General features: G+C 41.0%; 1 protein-coding gene across 1 annotated transcript in view; it reads left to right on the top strand.

Moving 5' to 3' along the window:
- Window positions 1-19,597, top strand: part of LOC140227778 (glutathione hydrolase 1 proenzyme-like) — a 62,213-nt gene extending 42,616 nt beyond the window's left edge. Inside the window, exons 10-12 of the mRNA XM_072308175.1 lie at window positions 10,608-10,851; window positions 18,465-18,578; window positions 19,019-19,597. Of these exons, the coding sequence (XP_072164276.1) occupies window positions 10,608-10,851; window positions 18,465-18,578; window positions 19,019-19,165 (505 nt within the window). The 3' untranslated portion in view covers window positions 19,166-19,597. The remainder of the gene's footprint in view (window positions 1-10,607; window positions 10,852-18,464; window positions 18,579-19,018) is intronic.
- The last annotated feature ends 379 nt before the right edge of the window (window positions 19,598-19,976 follow it).

Below are 19,976 nucleotides of genomic sequence, written 5' to 3'. Positions count from 1 at the left end.
TAGTTCCAAAAACCGGTCATTTCATCGACGAAATGACTGATTACGTAACGAAATATTCCATGCAGCACTTGGCGCTCCAGGGTTTTTGTCCATGGTTTAAACCATGGTTTCATTTGTACCACCTTTGTGAATTCGGGCCATTGAGTTTCTTCAGATGTGACACTAGATGGATTAAAAGTCAATCAAGTCTTGGCAGACATTTATGTAGTAATGAAACATATGGCATCAAGTTTGTACTTATCCGTTCACCCACTCATTTATACACCAAAATAAAAATCCCCCTTTTCTGTAAGTAATGGATGAAAATACGTATTACACCAGTGACAAAATCAATGAAAATGAAATCATTAAGACTGAATGCCGGATTATAGATATTGATGAAATAAAGCACTCTGCAAAAAGAAAATGTAGGTCATCCCTGCCACTGGGAAAGATTTTAACCTCTGCATTTGATGATATAGTGATCAAAATAGTAATAGTCCCTACTTTGCTTGGTTTACTGATTTAAAGATTATGTAGATGGGGACGGACGACTGGTACAAGATCTTTACCAATGAAAGCGCAAGTGACAGAATACACTTCGCGGTACAGATGTTCGCGTACTCGCGACTTTCACTCGTGATGTTGTTGCATTGTTTACATCGTTTTCTACTCATCTAATGTCACTTAAAAGTGACATAATTTCTACATATAGGACGGATGTATAGTGATTCTGACAAGAGTAGTGACTCTCATACGCGTGCCCGGGGCTCCACTGTGAAGCAGCACTTTGTTGCTTGAGAAGAGAAAAAAAAAAATCTCACCAAATGTCTAGTTAGAGGTAAAGATTAAAGCGGCATTAAGAAAAAAAAAAAAACAACACCTAAAATCCTGTGTATTGACAATTCGTTCGGACTTACGGAAAATTTTTGCTTTGATCGTGACAATACTCTGATGTTGCGAAATTGTCAGTAGAGAATCTAAATGCAGGGGTGAACAAAATACTAATACATTTGGTGGAAAATTATTAGTCCAGTTATATCAAGTTTGATGTATAGATTTCATAGATTAGATTAGATAAATGTGCAAGTTTGACTGGGTTATAACAAACCGGGTGCACGTCACGAGCTTGAGCCATACAACCCACGTGTCATACAGCCCAAGAGGTAGACACGAAGTGAACAAGACCCTTGTATAAGCTCGACATCAATTAAAATAAGCTCAGGAGCTATACGGTCCACCAGCTCGACACTATAGGCAAACAAGACCCACGGGCTCGACACTAGGCAAAAAAAAAAAGAAAAAAAAAAAGAGGCTCAAGAGAACGACAATACATGAAAGGGCTTAATTATGCAGTGTCGAGCTTGTGGGCATTTTTTACCTAGTATCGAGCTCTCGGACCTTATTTGCCTAGTGTCGAGCACATGAAACTTATGTGTTGATGTGATTTTTTTTGTCTAGATCGAGCTTGTGGGCTGTATGACTCGTGGGTGTCGAGCTCTTAGGGTGACTGAATGTAACCACGCTACATGGTCATGGTCTTTTTGGGTGACCACGTAAGGAATTCGTGCATAATCGATCCTGCATGCGGTGTTATACATATACAGTAAATATATATATAATATCTATCTATATATATATATATATGTACTTCTTTTTTTTTGCTCGTGTACGTTCGTGGTAACGTTTGACTTTGCATTCATAAGAGTGCAGTCATCTGGTATGCCTGCCTTTTTCAGGCAATCACTCTATCTGCCATAAGAAAATGATTCTTCACTTACAGGTAGATTCTTATAAAGAAGCTCACTGCATGGCCTTTACCACTTACCAAGAATTTACCTTCAACCGTTTCTTTGTGGACGATAACCACAGAATAATGACATTTTCCCCTGAAGTTAGGTGACCTTTGACCTTGACATGAGCGGTGATTTGGCTCAGTCGGTAGGACGTCTGTCTCCAGATCCAAAAGAACTCGGGTTCGAATCCCGAGTCTGACTGACCAATGTTGTGTACACTTATCCCGTCCCCTCTAGTAAGAGGCAAAACACTCTGTCCCTCGGAAAAGACATAAAATGGAAGTCCAATGTGTGAGAGAGTCACAACTCGGGCGCGTAGGCCTAAAAGATCCTGCAATGTGCAAGGTGCATAACCCGTGAAGTGATCCAGCCTCACATCCAACTGGACCCCATGGAAGACTATCATTGAAGCTTACAGCTATCCAGCCATCTTCCCAGATGGAAAAATGAAACAAATAAACAAATCTTCGACCTTTTACCTCTTATGAGGTAATAGTAACCAATCATGTTCACTCATCCAGCCATCGTGAATAGAGTCACTCTACTGACTGACCATGCACTCATCCAGCCATCGTAAATAGAGTCACTCTGCTGAGTGACCATGCACTCATCCAGCCATCGTGAATAGAGTCACTCTACTGAGTGACCACGCAGCCATCGTGAATAGAGTCACTCTACTGAGTGACCATGCACTCATCCAGCCATCGTGAATAGATTAACACTACTGAGGAAGTATGTGGACCTGGGCTACTGCTTATAACAATGAGAACATTTGTAATCCATCTTTTGTTCCTTGTGCTTGAACAATTGGATGGGCACCAAGTGCTTTCCACCTCTATTCAACATAGGCATGCCTCTGCTGGTCCGAGACTGCACTGCAAATACAGCACCCTGCCTGTGCCCTATGCTGTGTCAACTCTGTAGCTTGCTTTCATCTCTTTTTTGAGCTATGGTGATGTGAGTCCTAACCGTGGTCCACAACAAAATAAATGTCATGTGGACGTACGCCTCAGATGAAAATGAAAGGAATCGGTGCAGTCATACCCATGTCTTCTGTACCTCATTTAACACAAGGAGCCTGCGTAGAAAGCTCGCTGAATTGGAACTTTTCCTTCATACCTCTGGACCAGACATCGTGTGCATAACGCAAACATGGTTGGGAAATGATGTTGATGACTCTGTACTTGGTATTCCCGAAGATTACATAATCCTTCGTCATGATCGCTCTGGTCGCCGCGGTGGTGGTGTTCTGCTGGCAGCTCGCCAGTCACTTAATCCTGTTTACATTAATATTCAAAAGGAAGGCATCAGAACAGAGCTCATATGGGCATCAGTCATGTTTAGAAGTGACACATGGCTGGTGGGGGTGCTTTACAGACTACCAAGTAGTGTTGCATCCTTCTGGGACCAACTCCAGTCTGAACTTTAAGGATGGCTAGTAACCGATTAGTGGGAATCAGTGGGAATGCTGAGGGATGATTATTCCAATCGTTGTGGGATTCATTTAAGAGTACATTATAATATATCTACTGTTATGTGAAAATTATTTGCTTCAGAACGGTCTCATATTCAAGTAATGTGCAGATTATGCCCCGTCACTGACCAGGCACGCTAACCTGGAAACATTAAACTGCACATTACTTGAATATGAGGGAGGGGGGGGGGGGGAGGGTGTGAGAGGGGGGGGGGTGGGGGGGGGGTGTTCCCCCTCTCACGTGAGAACTTTTTGCATTTTGATGTTGTACATGGTGCAAATTCATGCATGCTTTTGAGTGTTTTATCGACTTGAAACAGTCCCACTGGTAGCAATATATTTTGATGTCGATTATTATAAAACAATTAGGTTATAAAATGGCATCATTTGAATAAACTTCTTGTATAACTCTTACACTTAATATCATGAACGCGACCGAACCCAAGCGAGCGGAGCGAGCGAAGGAGGGGGTGTGGGAGGGGGATGTTTCCCCTCCCACGGTGAGAACTTTTTGCATTTTGATGTTGTAAATGGTGCAATTTGATGCATGTTTTTGCGCGTTTTATCAACTTGAAACAGTCCTACTTGTTTAAGGTAGCAGAATATTTTGATGTAGATTATTATAACAAAATTTGGCTGTAAACTGGTATCATTAAAATAAACTTCTTGTATTAACTCTTACACTGAATATCATGAACGTGACCGAACCCGAGCGAGCGGAGCGAGCGAGGGTGGGGGGGGGGGGGGTGGAGGGTGTGGGAGGGGGTTTTCCCCTTCCACGGTGAGAACTTTTTGCATTTTGATGTTGTAAATGGTGCAATTTTATGCATGTTTGCATGTTTTATCGACTTGAAACAGTCCCACTTGTTTAAGGTAGCAGAACATTTTGATGTACATTACAGTGAACAATTTACCTATAAAATGGTATTATTTAGATAAACTCATTGTATTAATTTTTACGATGAATAATCATGAACGCTGTCTGTTAAGCAATTCAAACAGAAAAAGCAAGCACACGAGGGTGTAGATAAGGGGCATTTCTCCTCCCACATGAAGGTGATTTTGCATTTTCCGACCTGAAATTCTGAAATTCAGCGATCTGGTGCAATACTTATAGAATTTTTTCCAGCGCCCCCCCCCATAAAAAAAAATAATTGAAGAAATAAATAGGGTTTTTTTTTTTTTTCAGGGAAGTGCTAAAATCATGGGATTTAGCTCTTATTCCGAGTGTGCATTATCTCTGTTTTATATATACAAAGTCTAGTGAGGTAGAGCTTAGGGGGAGGGTGTGGGAGGGGGATTTCCCCCTCCCACTCGACGGAGCTTTTGCGTTATTAGAATTGAAATAAAGCAATCTGAAGCACACTTTTGTGGAAAATTCGGAAATTGTCATTCCCCAAAGTGTACTAAGTCTATAGAGGGGACCAAGCGATGGGAGGGTGGCACGATACGTCTCCCATATTCAAGAGCTTTTTTTTCCCAGTATATATATCTATATATTCTCCTTATACATAAAGAACTTTCGAGTTTTCGGAATATTATAAGTGATAAGTCTTGTGCACTCAGAATTATTCAGAATTTTTTGTAAATCTGAAAAGTGTGCTGAGGCTAGGGAAAGGGGCACAGAGGGGGAGATTTTGCATTTTATTGAATTGAAATTCAGCAATCTGGTGCACACTTTGGATAAAATATTTGGACAAAACGCAAGAAAATTTTCCTAATTTCAGAATTATTGGGGAACAAAATGACATGCAATGTGTGCCCCCCCCCCCCCAGTCCTCCAGGATCGACGTCCCTGCATACGAGTGGGCCTTTGCATTCTTAGAATACAAATACAAATGAAAAGTTTTGATGGAAAATTCGAAAAGCTGTCAATCCCCAAAGTGTACTAAAGTTTTTAATGGGAAACAAAGCGGGGAAAGGGTTGATTGAAAGAAGATATCCCCTCCCACCCGCGGTATATCTTTTGTGTTCTTTTTTGTAACTGAAGTGACAGACCTGGTTCACACTTGCGATAAAACATTTGGGAATATGTCAATCTAAAATGAAAAAAAAAAGGGAAAGGACCGAAAGGGGGAGGGGGTATCCCCCTCCCACGCGAGAGAGATTTTTTTTTTTTTTTTTTTTTTTTGCATTTTCAGAATTGAAATTCTGCAATCTGGTACACACTTTGACAGTTTTCTATCAAAAAACGCAAGAAAATTTTCTTCATTTCGGAAATCATTGGGGATCAAAATGAAATGTTTGCCCCTACCCCCCGTCCATGCCCCCGTTCTCCAGGATCGACGCCCCTGCATACGAGGGTGCTTTTGCATTTTTAGAATTCAGATGAAAATATCTTGTAAACACATTTATGATGTAATCTGGGAAAATTTCAATCCCAGAAGTGTATACTATTATTATTATTTTTTTTTTTTTGGGGGGGGGGATCCTCTGTTATTGAAAGTATCTAGATATCTCCTCCCACCCACGAAAATTTTGCATTTTTCAAAACTGAAGTAACAGACCTGGTGCACACTTTGGATGAAACATTTTAAAATCTGTCAATCTAAAGTGTATTAAGTAGAAAGGACTGAACGGGGAGGGTATGGAAGGGGTTAGGCCTATCCTCTTACGCGAGGGAGATTTTGTATTTTCAGAATTGAAATTCAGCCATCTTTGGGTGAAATATTCAGACAGTTTTCTATCAAAAAGTCAGAACATTTCCACATCTCGGGAGTTACGAGGAGGAGCAAAATGATATGTTTGTCCCCAATACTTTTATGGGGGAACCATCCATCCCCCCCCCCCCCCCCATCGACGCCTCTGCATATGAGGGAGCTTTTGTAAATGAAAGATCTGCTGCACACTCTTTGATAAAATATAAGGAAATACGTCAATCTCAAAAGTGTGCAAAGTCTATCGAAAGGGACCTAGTAGCTTTTCCATGTTTATGATTGCAATTCAACGATCCGGTGCATAGTTCTGGCAGTATTTGGACAATTTTCCATAAAGAAAGTTCGAGATTTGTCCTCATCTCGGGAACTGCTTGGGGGACAAACACTGAACTCTATATAGTTCAATATACTCTATAGAGTTCAGTGGGAACAAATGATTTGTCTGCCCCCAACATTTCCGTAGGGGCGGGGCAAATGCCCCTTTGGCCCCTCTCCCTCCCCCCCCCCCGATAGATTCGACGCCCCTCATCATCCCTGGGTATGCCCATAGATGTATCCTGACCGAGTCATCATCGTTTCAGGAATGATTCAGGAAATGGAGGGGGGTTAAATTATGGCGGTATAGTTTTGTTATTGTTATTGTTTGTTTGTTTTCGTACATAATTTGCAGATGATCCCGAGTTGCTTGCGTCATAACATCATTACATGTAGGCCTATACTATTTGATGTTGTCACGGTCTGGACCATACCCTATGTCGATATTACTTTTTTCGCGAGCGAGCGAAGCGAGCGAGCGCTTTAGAAAATTATGTATACATTATCCTACAAGAAAGAATACTGTTCAGCTCTGTTACCTGTCTGAAGGCGGGCGTACGAACGTCATGCAATATGCCAAAATTGATACAATCACATTTCTGCTTCCTCCATTTTTTTCCTCAAATTTCAGGGGGATGAATGTACAGGCCATCCCCCCTCCCCCATTTCGGGGGGGGGGGGGGGAATTCATCCCCCCATCTCTCCCCCCCCCCCCCCCCCCCCGGATTTACGCCCATGCTTAACATACGTCAGTGGCAAGTCGAGGAAAGTAATGTGCACTTTTTTTCAAAAAAAATTAGTGAAATTCTCATTAGATATTTCTTATATCGTTCTACGCGTGTGACATCGATACGCTGTAGTCGTCTTCTCATCCAGTAGTGACTGCGCAGAAATTGATAACTTCGTTTGGTTTCGTTTTAATTCGTTTCCAACATATACGATTACAACATTCATCTGAACGCACATATACTGATGATACAACAATGCAAAGAAAAACAAACTATGAAACATAATACAATTTTATGATTTCAAGACAAGGACAGAAAAAAAATGGCTGGATTTGAAAAGGACTGTTAAAAAGCAGAGCTTATTGTAGTCTGCAGTCCCCTCATAAACAAAGTGTAGTTACAAAACTGATAAAACGAGGCAAAGAAAGTAAAGTAAGACAAAGACGAAGTACACACATACAGCCACATTAACAATTACGAGACGGCTCTCTTCTAATGAGGAAAAAGGGAAAGGTAAGATAAGCGTGGAATGAATGACAGGAAGAGACTACCTTAACAGTGGACAGAGAAAAGGGAGAGGGAAGAGGAAGAAGATGGGTAAAAACTAGGGAACGTGAGGCATGAAATATAAGCTCCCCAAAATAAAGGAGTGTAAAGAGGAGTTCTAATAAACGACAGACGATCGTGGTAAAACGGGACTTGAAATTAACTCTGACAAAAACATAACTCATACTGAAAAGTAAGAATTTCTTTTAAAATTCTTTAATTAAAAGGCAATATATTCAAACTGAAAGATTCTTATCAAGAGAGTTCCAAAATTTCGGACCAGAAAAAGAGAACTAGATACAGATTTAGCGAAATGTAGTTCTGGTTAGAGGCAAGTTTAATGATATTCAGAACTTTGAACAGATTGTCAAATTTTCCCCCAACTTTCACAGACATGCTTTACAAATATTGATGCATTCACTCTCACTCAATCTACATGTATATGAATTTATTGTCCTTTAAGCCCCCGTCACACTAGAGCGGATCAAGCCAACGAATGCCCAGCGGATTCGAAATTTTGGAGATACGCTCACATCCGTTGCTCGTCGTTCGTGACTCGCTTGACGTTCGCTGTATCCGCTAGCTGTTCGCAGAGATTCGCAGAGATCCGCCGGAGCCAAATTTTGATTTTGGACATGTCCAAAATCTTGAGCGGATGACGAACGGAATGACAATCCGCTCTGTGTTCTCTTAGCATCCGCTGATCGAAAGTTTTGGTCGCTCTACGTTCGCTTAGCATCCGCTGATCGAAAGTTTTGGTCGCTCTGCGTTCGTTTCTTATTCGTCCGCCGTTCGTCCAAATTCGCCCACCAAATCTGAACAGCAACACACGTTAATATTAAACGAAGTAGGAAAAAACAAATAGATATTCATAGCACACATAATAAATAATAATAATAATGATAATAATAACAATAATAAGAAAAAGGTCTTATTTACCCAGCCTGTAGCCTCTTCAGTGTTGCCACTCCTCTACCAGAGGGTCCTGCTATTATTATTACCCTAGCGTTGCCAGGTACCCATTTACACCTGGGTCGAGAAGGATATCGTAGGTAAAAAAATCTTGCCCAAGGATGTAAGCACTGGGCGGTATTCGAACCCGGGTCCTCGGTTCGGGAATCGGGAGTCTTATCCACTATGGTACACCCCTACATGACATTACATTATACGTATTCTGGCATTAAGTAATATATGGTAGATAATAACCGCACTTGCAGTGCTTGTATCGAGAACATTATTGTAAACCGCTGCTATAAAAGTCAACCTGTAGTAAATGGGAATCTCTGCATGGAATTTCGATGGGAATTGTGAAAGTTCGACTCCAGTTGGAGGCACCAGACGTAATGGAGGATGTTGGACTACCAACATTATGCGTCAACGTGGTCATCAGAAGGAAGTGCACTTTAATAGGGGAATCTTGAGGACTGTCGAGGGTGGTGACATCAGGAGTACTATACTTGTTGGTGACTTCTGCTTCCTTCTTTTTGGGGCCATTTTCACAGTCACCACATTACTTGACACTGTCACTGCTCAAAATGATTAATTTTGGTGAAGTGTGAGTCAGTATCGCTCTGCATATGTTGGGCATTCGCTGCTCATTCGCTTTGTCCGCTCAGCATCCGTTGGATGGACTGTACGCATTCGCTTTCATTCGTTACTTTATCCGCTCGCAACACGGTTAGCATATGCTTATCCTTCGTTAGGCGAACGTTCGAAAGCCACATTTTGCTTGCGAATTCGAGCGGATTTGAGCGTATCTGGACTTTGCAAAATTTTGCCCATCCGCTAGGCATTCGCTGATTTATACGCTGTAGTGTGACGGGGCCTTTAAATCCACATTTCAGTGACCTTGAACCTTTAGCCATTGTTACGTGTATAGTTAATTTGGAAGTGAAGCTGGTTAAAGACGATATTTTGAATATTTCCTGTCTGGCTGAATGTCAACCCTTTGGAGTAAAAACTTCATGGATTTCACCAAAAACTTCCCATGACTGGCGTGGAAAAGAGTCTCTGGATGCTGAGCATATACTTTACTAACTTGTCAACTACTGTCAAGGACTCGTCATTGATATGGCACCGAAGCAATCAGTGTTACAGTAGCCATGATAAAAATTTACCATGGCTACACGCCTACATGGACGTAATAGATTACGTCGATGGAGTGTATAATATGTTCATCAGTAGCAATAAAAACAATTCTAAGCAAGAATTCTATTGACTTGAATACTGCGTCAATTGCTCCCATGAAATATTTGCACGCTAAGCGAAACAAATTCTTGTCACACTGATGAACATAACCCTAACCCTAATCCTATAACCCGTACACCAAACCAAACCTAAAACCCTATCACAACCCTAATCCTAAGTCCTTCGAGAAAATAAGACTGGAGCAAATGTCGTGTCACCACCCGGTGCATGCTATAAGAATTAGAACCAGCGGGCGCTGTCGGGCGGAAGCTCGGTGGTCTAGTGGATAAGATGCCTGCCCGGCGATCAGGAGGTCGATCGTTAGTTCGAATCCGTACCGAGTAATGCATGCCCATGATTTTTTAAGGATTTTTTTTTTTAATCATGGCTACTACTAAAACACTGATAAATTCTGTGCTAAATTATGTCTATGTCGTATAGGGCAATTTGTCAATCAGTTGCGATAAAAGCAACTCGACGCAAGAATTTCATTGATTTGAATAAATACGCAGTACCCGCAACAACGGAAGCTCGGGGTCTAGTGGATAACACGCCTGTTCGGTGATCAGGAGGTCGTCGGTTCAAATCAATCCCGATTATGTTTACGCAAGATTTTTTTAATAAAATTATTATGACTATTACTAAAACACTGATTAATTCGGTGCTTATTTACGTTGATGAAGGGCAATCTGGCAATCAGTTGCAATAAAAACAACTCGACGCAAGAATTTCATTAATATGAATAATATTCAACATGTCTACCTTCATACCTGCATCAGTAATGGGCAAGAAAAATGGAATGTTTCATAACGCTATTGTAATATACAACCCCAAAATAAAAGTTTCGATTGCATGACTGTATGAAATACATGATATCAAACCATTAATCATGGCGCCTCACAAGCTTATCGGTGTCTTTCTTTAGATTTGGGTCCAAATTTATGTCACCCACAACCGGTGTCATCCTCAACAACCAGATGGACAGTTTCTCTACCCCTGGAACTCCTAACTCGGACGGCATTGCCCCGTCTGAACCCAATTTCATCGAACCAGGAAAACGTCCTATGTCGTCAATGAGTCCAACAATCCTACTGGATGATAGGAGCGGTGATGTCAGACTGGTACTAGGTGCATCTGGGAGTTCGAGGATGGTGACTTCAATATCTATGGTAACATTTGAAGTGGGACATTCACAGGGGCAAAGCGGGACAGATGGAAAAGTTACATTGAAAACCTACAGTTCTTGTACAACGTTTGGGTTACTGAATGACACGGCTTATGCTAAACAGTCGGGTCGCAGCTCGCTGCAGTCTAGCGGGCGACGTATTTTTAACCTCAGTCATTCCTTGATTGCCAGTCAATAGAGGGCGCGATATTCTTGAGAGCTGCTAGCCGACTAAAAATAAAGATTTAAAAATCCTCCAAATAATGATAATGATAATAATGATGATGACAATAACAATAGGCGCAGTCAGACTGGTAAAAGATCGAGAAGTATAAGATCGCGATCTTTAAGATCTCGAAGTTTTGCCAGTGTGACCGCAAACTTCCAGCGAAACTTTCCGCAAAACTTCTCGCGAAACTTCCCACATCAACTAGGGATTTTTCCCCCACCCCCTCCAAACTTCTCGATCTTTTGCCAGTGTGACCGCGACAAACTGAAACTTCGCGATCTTTGTCACGTGACCAGTCCACCACATGCTTGCGGACAGTGTCTCCAAAGCGCGAGGCCATTGTCATGTACATGCGCGGATTGTTACGTCACAATCACTAGCCATCAGAAGGCGCGCTCTCTTTTCTTTCTTGGCGCGCGCGCCGATGACCCAAACTTCTCGATCCAAAAATCGAGAAGTTTGGCTGCCAGTGTGACCGCACGACAAGAAGATCGCGAAGACTTCGCGATCTTAAACTTCTCGATATTTTGCCAGTCTGACGGCGCCTAATGATAGCAATAAAACAGTCAGAGGGTATGGGATCAGGGGGTAAGGGTCAAGGATCAATGTCAGGTAAAATGTAATGTTAAAATTCTACTCTATTATTGTTGAAATTAATGAGTATTACCCATGCAGGTCCTAAATACCTTGGAAATTACCCAATTCACAAACTTAAACCAAATATATGGTACACGTATTTGCATGCCATCATTACTACACAATGACGCGTGATAGGGAAAGATTTTGGCCATGATGGTCAAAGGTAGGTGAAAATACTGAAATGACAGAATTTTCTATATATTTTTAAAATAACCGTTGAAAGTATTGCCATGAAAATAGTAGTAAGTAAAAAGTAGTGAGAAGTAAGCAAAAGTAAAAATGCTCAAATTCCTTAATACTTGCTCTCTTAAACAATAAAAGACATCCATTCACACCTAGTTCAAGGAGAGTAAACATTCGACGCATTAAATTTAGTGACAAATTTGCCATTTTTTCTGCCAATTATGTGAAACTGTCGTGGTGTAACATTGTCAAGACGTACTCTACACCTGCTAAGAGAACAATGTAATATGGCGGAGGAATACCGGTCGCCATTAGGACATCTTTATTTGTGTGTTGTTGTTGTTTTTTTATTATTATTTGGTACAGATGTCACTGAGGATATCCCTCATATTATGTTATCCAGGTATATACTTGTGCTTTCGTTCAACATGTCTTTTTTGAATATTATTTTTAAACAATTTTAGATCATTTTACATACCTTAATATCGGTGACGTCACTTTTTCATGTTGTACATTGTACATAGGTGTATTCCTTTTGAATTACATACTAATCGGCCTCCATGTCAGTTTCATACATATATGGGACTAAATAGGATGGTAATTGATGATTACAATGTATTTACATGCGAAACAGTAATAACTGTGGAATTCGTCTCTCCTCTGCACAGCTAGAATTGTAAATTTATATATCATGTTGTTATACAATATTCTTGTTCCCTGGGCCCCGTTGCTAGAAACTTTGCGTTTAAACGCAACTTGCAACTGATTGTCACTGGCCAATCAAAATCATTGTTGCATGCATGTCTTCTTAATAGGGCAGACCCTGAGCCAATCAGAATGGTTGTTTCAAAATTAGCAATTATTTGCAATTGATTGCAACTTTCTTGCAACGGGGCCCAGGACAACTTGCTAAATACAATATACATAGCATACAGTCTAGTGAATGTTTACGATACGACTTACTGTGAATTCTTCTTTTGTTTTCACAGCAATAATTCATCATTATTCAGGAATTATGTCCTTTAGACAGCTTCCCTATTTATATGGTATACCTGTGTGCTTGTGTCTATTTGAATGTGTAAAAATGATTGATTGTTGGCTTTGTTCAACATGGATGGAATGAAAGAATGTCCCTCCCTCAACCTACCACCTTTCTCTCCCCCCCCTTTCTCCCCTCCACCCCCCTTTCTCCCCCACCCCCCTTCCCCCCCCCCTCTCTCTAAGAGAAAGAAAAGTCAAGCAACACCGTGCTTTTGGGACGCCTGCGCGTACACACTTAACCCTCCAAGCGCACACGCTAAAACCATAAGCGCACTGTACGCTGGGTAACGACATGGCGTCCAATTTATGAGTTGGCCAGACTCTCTTAAAGGTACTAGCCCACATTTGCAAACCCATGAAAATCAAAACTGCATAAAACAGGTCCAATATGACTTCAAGTTCAAGTTATATCAGTAACATACCTCACCGTACAAAGTCTCCAAGGCAAGAAGATAAGAAGGCAAAAGGCAACATGTACAAACTCGCTAATGGCGCCGTTGTTTAAGACGACAAGACGTGAAGGCGACTTGTACAAACTCACTAAGGCGCTTTGTTTAAGACGACAAGGCGATAAGGCGACTTGTACAAAAGTCGTTATGGCGCCTTGTTTAAGACTAGGAGGCGAAAAGGCGACTCGTATAAAGTCGACAATAGGCGTTTTCACATCAGCCCGATAAAACTCCAAGCTCGAGATATTTTTCGCGATTGCGAATTAGAGCGCTATTTCATTTCTTATTCACATCAGCCCGAAGAGAATTAGCCCGAATTTTTTTTCGAGCTAATTCGACAGCTGAGTATGTGCAAACAGAATCAGTAATGTGTGTGCCCTCTCAAAAACTCCTCATGATTTGTGTGCAGTTTGCCTCGATCGGGTCAATGCACACACGCTAGGCATGATGGGATGCATCGCGCTAATTTCTTGAGTCGTTTTCACATTATCAAATAGCGCGCTACTATCCCGCTATTTCAGAAATTTCCCGAGTTGGAGTTGAGAAATTTTCTCGATCAGAGCGATACAATTAATTTGAGTTCACATTATCAAATAGCGCGCTATTTCGTTATCGGGTTAATTTCCCAAGTCAGAAAATAGCGCGCTATTTCGAAACATCGGGCTCATGTGAAAACGCCTAATGTGCCTCATCAAAGATGAGAAATCGCGAAGGCGACTTGTACAAACACGTCAAGGCGCCTTTAAAGGTACTAGCCCACATTTGCAAACCCACGAAAATCAAAACTGCATAAAACAGGTCCAATATGACTTCAAATACAAGTTATAACAGTAAAATACCTCACCTGTTGCTCTTTGTCTATACCATTCGATAAAGGAGAGAAAATCATCGTTTTAAAATCAATTTTCAAACCGGGTCAACCCGACCCAAAATCGAATTACGAGCGTGGGCTAGCTACGTACTAACTGCGGCCAGCCCCAACGTGCAGCGTTGGGGCTGTGCCGTTTTCGCATTCAGATCGAGGAGTTGTACAAAACGGGTGCCGTTTCGGCGCTATATTTCCTTAATTTTTCAACAAAAACTACTAGGAATACTTACATAAGTCGATTAAACCTAAATGATTAATTTCGGCGACTGTTTGATGCATTTTATTGCTTATGATGCAGAAAATGTTGTCTTATAACGCGAATATCTTCAGCTCACCGATGCTCACTGAAACTCACAATCACTTGCACAGGCGCACAGCATGCATGCAGTGCAGTGCATTGAGAGCATGCGTAATGCGTACTAATGGATATAGCAGCAAGTCTCTCCACTGTTGCACTAGGGCAGGCCGCTTATTACTCCTATAAAAATGTAGAAAATTTTGCAGTTTCTAGATAAATGGGTGAGAAAAACCAAGTCGAAAAGGTAATGTATTAATTGTCACTGTGTTTATGATAGAAATTTAGCCGTGCTTTATTTGTGAAGTCGCCGTGATTGTGGCAGTGATTTTTGCTCCCGCTCAGCTGCAAGGTAGCCGCCAGGACCGCGCCTTGCGGCGCGGTCTCCGTTGCGCGTGTTTTTTTTAGACGGCGCAGATTGGGGACTCTAAAAATCTATTGGGGACCCTATCCCTAAACCTAACCCTAATCCTAATCCTAACCCTAACCATCAAACCCTAACCCTAACCCTAACCCTAACTCCAACCCTAACCCTAACCTAAACCCTAACCAAAAACCCTAACCCAACGTTTCTCCCACAGGTTTAACACGCGTCATGCCCCAATCTGTGCCGTCTTAAAAAACAAAACAAAAAAACGCCTCCGGGGCTAGCTACTAGCTACTAGTTGCGGTCTGACTGCAACGCTGCTGTTAATGAGCTCAAATCAAAAATTTATCGTACGCGCAGGTTTTTGCGCATGTCCTTCTCAACACCCGAGATTTTGCGAGATAATTCAGAGACAAAGTGCATGGTCTACGAGATTCATTTATTGACGACATGAAGATCTACTCTCCGTGACTAATTGACATGATTTGTGAATATTTGATATTAATCAGACTTTTTAATGCTTATATCATGTGAAATGAAATCATGATACCGCTATTCTTATCACCGCATCCTACTGACATTTTTTAAAACGATCCTAGAACATATTATGACAAGGCTTTCTATTTATTGATCACCCGACCCGTTCCAAAGTTGAATCAACTCATTACTGATATCCAACGTTCTAGAGATTCTTGTTATAATAGCACAGTAAGAACTGAATTGGTCCCTCGCTTAGAAAACTATTAAAATTGAAAGTCTCGTCGAGTGAAAATCGTGGAGTGGCAATTTGAGATACATGCATAATCATGCGCTCCCAGGGTATCATTAGTTAAATTACTCAGCGATGTATACAGTGGAATTAGATGGAATAATTATTGTAATTCACGATAGAGATCCCCAAAGGACTATGTGTGCACAATAAGTTTTTGATCTTTTATTATTGATTAATAATGAGCCATTCATTAATGCGACAGTTACTGCTAGCTGAGTTAACAAAGTCCAAGCCAAAGTTGAGCTGTCGATCAGAGTGGAGCGTTGTTCTTGTTGTTGACGTGGAGATCTTAGCCCGAGCGCGTATACCAGGCGCGGTGGAGCACCCCAATTTGCATCTCATTATCGCCCCGTTCTATTTGAATTTCCAACGGGCATCCACGGCTGCCCGAAACTGTGTGCATGAAAAAGTCAAATCTTTACCTTCTCCTTGTGCCGCTATGCGTGCCGCTAGTAAACTCAAACTTCCCACACTATCTAAGTTTTTAAAAACCTTCCTTTTGATGAAAAAATTATGAAATTTGCTGCACTAGAACTTGAGATATTAAAGCGTTTTGAAAATCACCTCTCGCAAAACATGCTCTCTGTTTTTTTCCGACTGGACTATGGCCGGGCTCCAATGTGTCCGAAACTGGCAACATAAGTTCATCAGGCCTCAATCCATATATGGTGAAAGTTTTCGCTTTGTACCACCTGCCCTTTTTGAGAAATCAACTTGTTTCTACAGGGTTTGGAATAGAAAATTGTAGTCGGCGAAACAATTGAAAATGACGTCATTTCTTTTCCCGCATATCTGTATGAAATGTAAAACAGAGGGACATAGATGTACACAGACCTTTAGTAGAACATGATGAACTTGATCTTAAAATAAATTAAACTCTATTCTTGTCCCTTTGATGTATCTTGGCTATTTGTGATTAAATCTGTACTAAAAAAACAAAGAACATTGGGCATGCGTGGTACGTGAGATTCAGGATTTCGTGCTCATTGTTGGTTTGCATGTGACGCAGTCAATTTTGCTGAGTGTCGCACGGCGGTGATTGCTGAGCTGCTGCCGCTCACGCTGCATGCAGCAATGCGTTGTGTGTGCTGTGACATGCAACGCCACAGTGACGCGATTAATTATACATGGGACCGACCTGTACGCTTTGCGTTCGTGTCATTTTTGACATCACCTTCTGTTTTTTTCCGACACAACCATGGCCGGGAATATTATGGTATGAAATTTAAAATGCAAGCAGATAAATAAATTTCGGTGTACTTTGTTTGAATGGCGCTTTTGTTCCGCAATCACACTTCGTGAATTTTAGGATGATTTTCGAGGCATATTTTTGGTAATTTTGCTCGCCAGGTTTTCGCTAAAATTTCACATTTTATCATTGTCAAATCCTTTAATATGTTATATGTGCATATTCGGACATGTTTTCAAATTCAAACTAACTCAATTTTAATCCGAAAATAGGTTTCCTGAAATTGTTATTAGCTTGAGAAGTTGTTTACTTTTTCTCAACTACGCGAGTACATGTTGTTTACTTTATGCAAATGAGGCTCGGCTGCCGATGGATTTCTGCGAGATAATTGGGGTGCTCCACCGCGCCTGATACATACATCGTGCGCGCGCACACACACACTCACAGGGTCCTACACTTTTATCTACACACAGAGTATTACTGTATGTACAGCACACGTTTACTGTCCTTCCGCGCTGACCAACTGTTTCAACTCTCCACTCAGAGGGAATTAACCAATCAGAAACGCGTATTCGCGGCAAACTGAAATCTCGTCAAAAATTAACTGTACAACGCAATGATTTATTCGATCACCTGACCCGTTCCAATAATCAGTCCACATGAAGTCATCATATTTCCATGGTATGATATTTCCTCTTTCATTTCATACCTCTTCGATTTTGGTCCACGTTTATTTCATTGTCTTAATGTACCCCCTAAGAAAAATGAAAAATATGCAAATTTTATGTTTTAAAAATTTCCTTGTTCAGTATATTTTATATGTCACAACCTTTCAAGTAGTCGGATGTCATCAAAGTACAACTTTTCAGCTTTTTATCGATGTATTAATCAGGAAGATTGGTAATGTCGTTTAGATTTACAGGGACTCTAAAAATATGGTCTTCCAGCTCATTACGTATTCATGTCCGCAAGGTCCATGCATACGCGTACGATAAATGAGAAGGCTTTTCAGGGTGTTGCGGTCTGACTGTGTAAAAGAACAACAACAACTCGCAAATTGGACGCCACGTCGTTGCTGTACAGGGATAGCGTGTAAGCTCAGACGTAATAATGAAAACCTACCAAATAAGTGGTAGTGAACAATGGGCACTGCGTATGATCGCACTTTGGTAACGACATGGCTCCGCAAAGATCACGGGACCACTTTTGACCAATCACAGGCTTCAAAACTCATAAGCCGAAAACCGAGTTGGCCAGACTCTCTTTATATACGGCACTGGGTGGTTGCGTCTCAGCGTAATCTAATACTACTTTTCAGCACCACGCAGGGAAGAGGCGAACGTCCAGCGCAAGCGTCGTCTCAAACGTCCGCGCCGCAAATCTAAAAATCATTTTTACTTGTACGGTACCTTCCCTCCTTTGGTTCGCTTGAATTATAAAATATGGATCGTTCTACAAGACATAAGGAACTTCCTACCATGTAATGCGATATCTATGCTACATTTTTACCGAGTAAAGATACTAGACCCAGTTTCATGACACAAACAACTTATAGAGATTCAATTTATTGTGTAACTTTCGACAGGTAAGCCTGCGCACTCTACTATTTAAAGAAGACCTCCGGAACGTTATTAACCAAAGAAGAATCCATCACCAACTTTCACCAAACTACATCCAGTATGAACAAAATTTCAATGAGGTGAGAAACGGTTTCTAGGACTTTTTGGCTCTATTACTCGAAATCGTCATCCTCTTGTGCTGTATCTGTTGTTCAGTACTGGCATTATGATTGTGTTTAAGAGCCTGCTTGATATACAGAATGTTTCACGCAAGCATAGGCCAAGTTTCTCATCAAGCTTATTTTGTCATCCGTCCTTTTCCTCGGCCTTTCACATGAAGACCATGTTTACATTTATGGTAACATTATTTAAAGCCTTTTTTTACTTGCGCTGAATAACTTAAGGCGGCGTTCTTTAGTTGTTGTTGTTGTTGTTTTTAAAGTTGTTTTCCACTCCAATGGCTAATCGTGGTTTCAGATACAAAATTGACGTTACATGCAAACATGATAACTCACTGCAATTATTTGAATATGCCATATGCCAGTATGCCAAATTGGTGTTGTTGCTGTTTGATTTTTAGGAAGTGCTACATTACTTGGAGGACAGAGGACATGACATCTTCTTACAAGAACGGTTCGCTGTCGTCCAAGCCGTCCTGCGAGACAGAGACGGCACACTGTACGCCTTTTCGGATCCAAGGAAAGGCGGTATAGCGGCCGGTTACTAGATTATCTCATGTGGTGCTATACCTTCAATATTAAGGCGCATTGATTGTAGACGGGATATTTTCTCAATCTGTCTTCATGTACGGATACGTAGTGAGATGACAGACACTGTGTCCTACGTGATTATAAATAAGTATGCTTTAGGTAACTCGTTCCGTTGAAAGGAGAGATATTAAACGTAGTATGATCTAGTTTGTTCTTCCTATAATTTGGTTGTATAAGGAGAGGGGAAATTGATTTTGGCTTTGGAGTGTATGCTGGAAACCACATTATTTGATGGGACCCACAATCTACAAGCGTCGCTTTTCAGTGGGTACCCCAATCTCCATCCTACTACACTCTACACTATAATGCCAACTTCTGTAATCCCTGTCTAATTTATAATGTACCCCGTTTCACTGATTACTTATGTTGATATTTCTTTATTTTCATGTATAGGCCTCTATTGTGCCGATATGTTACTACGCAGAGTTTGAGAAAAATAAAGATGAACTTGAACCACCAAAATACTAGTACTTTGGTTCATTCTGTGCTTATTTATTTTTTTGTAAGCCTTCAGGTGCATACATTCACTGTCAAATATTATCAGAATATGTATTTGTCATGAATGTATCACACGACAAAACAAATATACTCGTTGTCCACGTTATTGACATCTATATTATGTTGGAAGTACAATACAGTGAGTAAATTCGAATATGATTGGAACAGATGGTCATACTTCCGATATTTGGAGTGAATGTCATTCAGTGCGTTCATTTTGTGTCTGTGGTGTTTACAGCTCCATTATTAAACTGCATACGTATATATCGT

Source organism: Diadema setosum, chromosome 4 (assembly GCF_964275005.1).
Source record: "Diadema setosum chromosome 4, eeDiaSeto1, whole genome shotgun sequence".
Taxonomy (NCBI): domain Eukaryota; kingdom Metazoa; phylum Echinodermata; class Echinoidea; order Diadematoida; family Diadematidae; genus Diadema; species Diadema setosum.
Note: the sequence above shows the minus strand (reverse complement) of the source record. Positions and strands in the feature narration are given on the sequence as shown.